The sequence below is a fragment of the Notothenia coriiceps genome, unplaced genomic scaffold (genome assembly GCF_000735185.1).
Source record: "Notothenia coriiceps isolate Sejong01 unplaced genomic scaffold, NC01 NC01_scaffold00003501, whole genome shotgun sequence".
Classification (NCBI taxonomy): Eukaryota; Metazoa; Chordata; class Actinopteri; order Perciformes; family Nototheniidae; genus Notothenia; species Notothenia coriiceps.
Window position 1 is genome coordinate 11,490 of NW_011336202.1, and position 6,753 is coordinate 18,242.

The window sequence follows — 6,753 nt, forward strand, 5'->3', positions numbered from 1 at the left end:
GTTCTTAAAGAGCCTGTGACACGAGTTTCCCCCATAATCCAAACCCATCAATTTGAGTAAATATTGTCCCCTTGAAAACCGTTACTGAACTGATTTTGAATATTTGTACTTTGATAACCATTAATCTACCCTTCAATGTTGACAATTTTCTAGATCTTCTCGGGGATTCTTCAAGTCCCGCCAAATTATGGGTGACGTCAATGCGGGCACAGCGCTCCAGCTGCACCGTTCAGGATCCCAGCATCTGCATGTAAACGCACGATGGCGCACACAGCAGCAAGCTCAGACAGCGATGACAGTTTAATTTTGAACGTGTCTGAGAGCTCATATGAGGCTGAAGGATCGGTTTATTTTGTATCTGTTAGAAGTTTAGGAATTAGGTGCGTCAATATGGGCGCTCATACGGTCATGTAGCCAGTGGTGGACTGGGACTAAAAATCAGCCCGGGACTCTCGACCGGACCACTTCGGTACAACTAGTAAATTGTCAACGGGGGGAGTGGGGGATGTGCTAGTGACTTATCCGACCGGCCCACTTCGGTACCGGCCCCCGATGGCCAGTCCGCCACTGCACCCAGCCCAGCCCACGTAAACTGTCAACGGGGGGAGCCTCGCTGCGGGGAAACGGTGGACCTAGTGTCCCGATCGGAGTGGGAATAATAATAATAATAATCCGTGCATTTTATCCATTAATTTCCCCAACATTGTGGTAAAAAAAAACACACGTTTAATCCATGTTGGTGTACTACAACTACAAAAAGCTAAGGTTTGTTTTCTCATCAGGAAATGCAGACCGGCTCAAACAAAAGATTTTTAAATCATCATCCTCACGATCATTTAATGTATCATATGTTCGCCGAATTGACATGAAAGCACTAATAAATGTAGTTTCATCCACTTGAGTTTACAAAAATAATCGATTTGTTTTTATATCACATCCGACGGGAGGAAATTCAGCAGCTCTCACTACCGATTTTTAATCCTAATTTAATCATCATCTTCACCACGATCATTTATGTTTATGTTCACCGAATTGACATGAAAGCACTGACAAATATGAATATACTGTAGTCAACTTCATTAAAACGTTATTAACGTGCCTAAACTCAGTAATTCACCATTTCTACGCATGACAACACACTTTGTCCGTGTTTGGCTCTCTCGCCGCACAGTGAAGCGTTCCCGCATTGACGTCACTTCCGGCTTCCCCCAAAACCTCAAAATGAGTCGAAGGAATTTTCCCGCGATGTTCGAAATTATTGATATTTATCGGAATGGTATCGCTTTTTCTTTTTTAAACTGACGGTTCGAGATTACTAGTAGCCCACTATTTCATTGCACAACAGTTGTTGGGTTCGTGTCACAGGCTCTTTAAGTGCTTTTCATATCCTTTTCCATATGTAGATATCACAAATCAATGAGAGTTCAGCAGGGGATAACCTTTTGCAGATAATTAATCTTCTTTAAAAAGCTTGTAGCTATTTAATTTAATTTGAATTAACTGCAGTAATGTATGCTAAATCATTTTTATAAAAGGACCACATCTGGTTGTAAAAAAATGGCAGAGGACCACCTTCCCATAAATAGTAAGTAAGAGTAAAAAATAACATGATAAAAAAAAGCCGAATAATAGACTTGGTTGTAAATGTGTGTTATGGCAAACTCAGCTCCAATGACGAATATAAATATATCCAACACATCCCTGGAGCTTTGTGTGTATATGTGTCTATGGAGCTGCAATGGCTTGAGTGTCTCATTCGATAGTATTTAACAACATTCAAAAATCAAAACGTAATCCATTTCCCCACCTTATGCTTTAGAACTTGAGAAACGTGGGCGATTTGTCGGGAATTGTGTGATGATGACATTCAAACAAAACTGGCTGTTGAAATTATGCAATTTTTTTTTTTTTGCACATTTAATTAGAGAAATATTTGCTTTGTAAGTGACCAAGTCATTTCGCAGTAGCATAACAAAACCTATTGGTGAAGCTGCTCAACATTGTTCACTTACAAAAAACTTCTTCTTCTCCTGCAAACAGGGCTTCCTTTGAGGAGCTGCAGCATGACTACATCATGTACTGGGTTATTCTGGACTACAGCTCAGATCTGATATACCTGGCTGACATGTTCCTCAGGACAAGAACAGGTGAAAAGCTCACACTCAAATTGCCACATGCACATGAAGTTCACTCTCTATTTTACTTAAGTGATGGACAGAAAAATCCACAGTTTTTGTTTAACTCAACAATACTTTTTCAAAGAATCATCTGAACACAGTAGTAGGCTTGTGTAAGCCTGAGTGTAAGTTAAACAAATCAATGGGTTGTTTTTTCAGGGTTGTGCTACCACTAAGGCTATACAAGGAAACATTTTTAGAATATTTATTTCGCAAGATAAAAGACAGTCTTTAACTTGACTTATTATGTGATCTAAATTATAAACAAATACAAAAGCACAAGACTATAAGGATTGACATCCCTTTATGAAATGCCTTTATAATAATTACCGCTGCCACATTTGTTTCTAAAAGTTGGATGATAATGTGAATATGAATGGCAATCATTGATGAGTAATCAAACAATTATTAACTATTCATTTCTTTGAATGCAGGTTACCTTGAGCAAGGACTTATGGTAATAGATAAGAAGCTGCTGCTTGATCGCTATACCACCAGCGTCCAGTTTCGTCTTGACTTCCTCTCCATGTTGCCCACTGACTTCCTCTATTTGTACTTCGGCCTTGACTACCCAGAGATTCGCATTAACAAGCTGCTGCGAATCAGCCGCATGTTGGAGTTCTTCACAAGGGCAGAGACAAAAACCAACTACCCCAACATCTTCCGCATCGGAAACTTGATCATTTACATCCTCATTATCATCCACTGGAACGCTTGCTTCTTCTTCTCTTTCTCAAAATACATTGGTTTTGGTGCCGACGACTGGGTCTACCCGGCTTTGGATGATCCTGAAAATCCTGCATTTGGGGAGTTTGGAAGGAAGTATTCATTCAGTCTCTACTGGTCCACACTGACTCTGACAACCATTGGAGAGACTCCACCACCAGCCCTGGACTCTGAATTTTTATTCCATGTGATTGACTTTTTAGTAGGGGTCTTGGTCTTTGCCACCATTGTAGGAAATATCGCCACCATGATCTCCAATATGAATGATGCCCAAGCTCAGTTTCAGTCACGGATTGACAACATCAAGCACTACATGCAGGTGGATGGACCTTTTTAGTATGAGATCATTTATCATTTTAATTTTAAATATATGTATTATATTTGTATGTTTCTTTCATTCACAGGCCCGAAAGGTCGACAATGAACTTGAGTTGCGAGTCATCAAGTGGTTTGACTATCTTTGGAACAACGGTAAGGCACAGGATGAAAGAGAGGTGCTAAGGTATCTTCCAGACAAACTGAAGGCTGAGATTGCCATCCAAGTCCACATGGATACCCTCAAGAAAGTTCGTATTTTTGCAGACTGTGAGGCAGGCCTGCTGATCGAGCTGGTACTCAAGCTCCAGCCTCAGGTGTTCAGTCCCGGAGACTATATCTGCAAAAAGGGTGATATTGGTCGCGAGATGTACATAATCAAAGAAGGGAAACTTGCAGTTGTAGCTGATGATGGTGTCAAACAGTTTGTTGTGTTGGGAAGTGGAAGCTACTTTGGTGAGATAAGTATTCTCAATATTAAAGGCAGCAAAGCAGGCAACAGGCGAACAGCCAACATTCGCAGCATTGGATACTCAGACCTCTTCTGCCTGTCAAAGGATGACCTGATGGAGTCACTGCTGGAGTATCCCGATGCCAAAGGCATGCTAGAGGACAAAGGGCGAGAGATCCTGATGAAAGATGGTCTGATAGATTTGGACCCAGCTAACATCATGCCTGAGGCCAAGGAGCTGGAGGAGAAGGTCAATAAATTGTACAACACAATGGAGCTGATGCAATTCAAGCTGAAGAAGATTCTCGGAAAAAACAATAATACTGATAAGGCTTTGAGAGATCGCATTGCAGATCTAGAGCGCCTCACAGGAGAGGAAGTGGAAGAGGAGGATGAGGAGGAAGTATTGATGAAAAAGGAAGAGGGACAAGGGCGAGGGGAGAAAAAGGAAGAATAGTAAAAAGGTGAGAAGATAAAGAAATACAAACAAGAAGGTTAAGGAGAAAAAAAGGAGAAGGGAAAAGATGAAAAATAAAAGGTTGAAGAGACAAAAGAAGAGAAGAAAAAATAAACCCATAATTTCTGTAAAACTCTAAGCTCTTTTCTTATTGGCAACAATGTCATATTTATCACCAATACATATTTTTTACTGGACTCGCTTCATAAATGAATCACAGGCAATTAAAAACTGCAAAAACGAAAAACAATAAGCTATTGACTGGCTGAAATACAGACTGGAGCTTGTCTTATTAAAGGTATTGCCATTGTATATTGTCACATTGAAGAAAGTAATTTGATGAACAAACATTGCCATGACAGTATAGATATTCAATTTATTAAAAATGTTGGTAAAGTTGTCCTGTTAAGCGTATTTTTCATGACTGAGTCATACTGGAAGGCCATATTATTCCCAGCGTTGCAGTTTACACTCTTGTCCACATGAGGATAGTAAATAGCTAGGATTTACAGGTCATCTCATGTTACACCCTGCCTCTCTGTGTGAAGCACAACAGGTTAGAAAGTGCCTCTGTGCAGTGCTACAACAACAGCAGTTCAAAGTGTTTTCCAAATAGGTAAAAAGGTAAGACATGATGAAACATATTTAAATATTTAAATTCAGAGGAAATAGATAGGAGTGAATTTAAAAACCAAAGGACGGACAACAGTTACATTGTTGGCAGAGGTGAACAGCCATGTGAAGTTTAAATTTGACCAGTGTCAGATTTTGACAGTGTGTAATGTCTATAAAAGGATTGTTTCATGGTAAATTCCCCTTGTCTCTCTGCAGTGAAAATGATTGCATATGAAAGAAAAGAGACTGCTTCTTTGCTCAAATTGCTTTCTTAGTGATGATGTTTTTCTGAAGTGATCCAAAACTTTAACATTACATTTTCACTCATTCAAAAAACAATTACAGTCTTTTCTCTTTCTCTGTGAGCTACAGTGTGAAATTATGTACTCGGAAATCTGAAAGTTTTAATTGGAAAATGTTTCTACTTTCAAGCAGAAGCTTTCACTTTCATTCAGTGAAGAGATTGAAGGACTTCAAATGTTGGAGATTACATTTCAAAAGTGTAAACGCATGGCACATTGCTGTACATCACTAAACATGTTAGATGAAAAAATGCATTTTCACATCAAAGGCTCTCACGTCTTCCTCAGTTGTCAGAGATTTATATGAAAAGACATCCCTCCCACACTTCACCTGTGAACAGAACTGAACTGTTTCTACTCAAAGGTAGATGTCTGAAGGATCAAAACTAAATGTCACTGAAAAAGGCTGAGAATGTGAATATTGACCATCTTCTCTGAGCACTGATGACTAGTTGGCACAAGCACATTCACAAGCTCTAAGGCATTAATCAAATCATTGATGAAGCTGAACAAATAAAGAAACCCATTTTCAATTTAGGGCATAGCGAAGACAGAGATGTTGCTAATCTTTGAGGAGCTGCGGGCACCGCCTTGCCTGCCTGTGTCATTTTCGATGCAATGTGGGAGTAGAACAATGTGTTTCCGTTAATCAAAGACACGATGAAAGCAGATTTTCTGCTGCACTCTACTGCAGATTGTAGCAATTTAGCAATTAAGGAAACACAGGCCTTGGTATTCTATTCTAATCTTAATTGATCTATTCATTCTTGTGAAGTTTAGCCTCCTCAAACTCCGTTAACTGGACAGACATGATGTGAATTGCTTGTTTTAGCCTGATAAAGGACATCCGTCTATTATTAGCAAAGTCCTTGCCAAATGAGCCATATAGGGCATCCTGATTCACAAAATGTCTTTAACAAAAAAAAAAAGAGTAAAAAGCAGACTTGCATACCTCAGAGCTTCAAGTCCTACTTTTTAGAAAACAAATTAGTTTCAGTAATGGTTATAGAAGAGTTGAATATTTAAACATACTAATAAAGCAGCCACCAGTCTTTGTGACATAAAGAGTGAATGTCTGATAGAGTAGAGAGCAATAGAGGACACTGGGCAGTAACCTGCTCGAAGAACTTCAAGTAAGACTTTCACATCCTGAATCCAGAGTGTGGAAAGGCAGCCAAATCTATCGGTAAAGTCGTCATGTCAGTAATGACTTTACCGATACATTTTCTCATTATGCTACAGGAAAAAGGTAACTCCGCTAACATTATTTCAAAAATGTTTTTGCTGTTGCAAAATACTTGTAAACAACCAAATTTGTTGGGAACAATGTTGGTCTTTTTCACTTTTGGGACAGGGAATGCAAACTAGCTGTGGAGGTAACCCCTGCAAATGTACATTTATGGCTAATCACGTCAATGTTGATTAATGTACATCGGTCCCAGTAAATAAATAAAAAAAATAATAACCCCTCCCAAAGATACTGTGGGCCAATTTCTGCACAATTTAGTGGATTTGGGATTAGGCTGATGTGGTTCAGTCATTTTGCTCTGCCACAGATTTCCCTCGTTTCTCTTCTCCAGTGCCTGCCTACTCTGATTCCTTTGGCTCATTGTTCTGATTTGGCACTTCCTCCATGACATCAGTCCTAGCACCAACTGCTGCCGCCAGCTGCAGAGCCTATTGATATAAATGCAATTGTAAAACATACAT

General features: G+C 39.5%; 1 protein-coding gene across 1 annotated transcript in view; it reads left to right on the forward strand.

Moving 5' to 3' along the window:
* The window catches only part of LOC104941531 (cyclic nucleotide-gated channel rod photoreceptor subunit alpha), a 5,998-nt gene extending 1,758 nt beyond the window's left edge, over positions 1–4,240 (forward strand). The window contains 3 exon segments of the mRNA XM_074112249.1: positions 2,041–2,147; positions 2,612–3,222; positions 3,308–4,240. Coding sequence (XP_073968350.1) covers positions 2,041–2,147; positions 2,612–3,222; positions 3,308–4,240 — 1,651 coding nt within the window.
* The last annotated feature ends 2,513 nt before the right edge of the window (positions 4,241–6,753 follow it).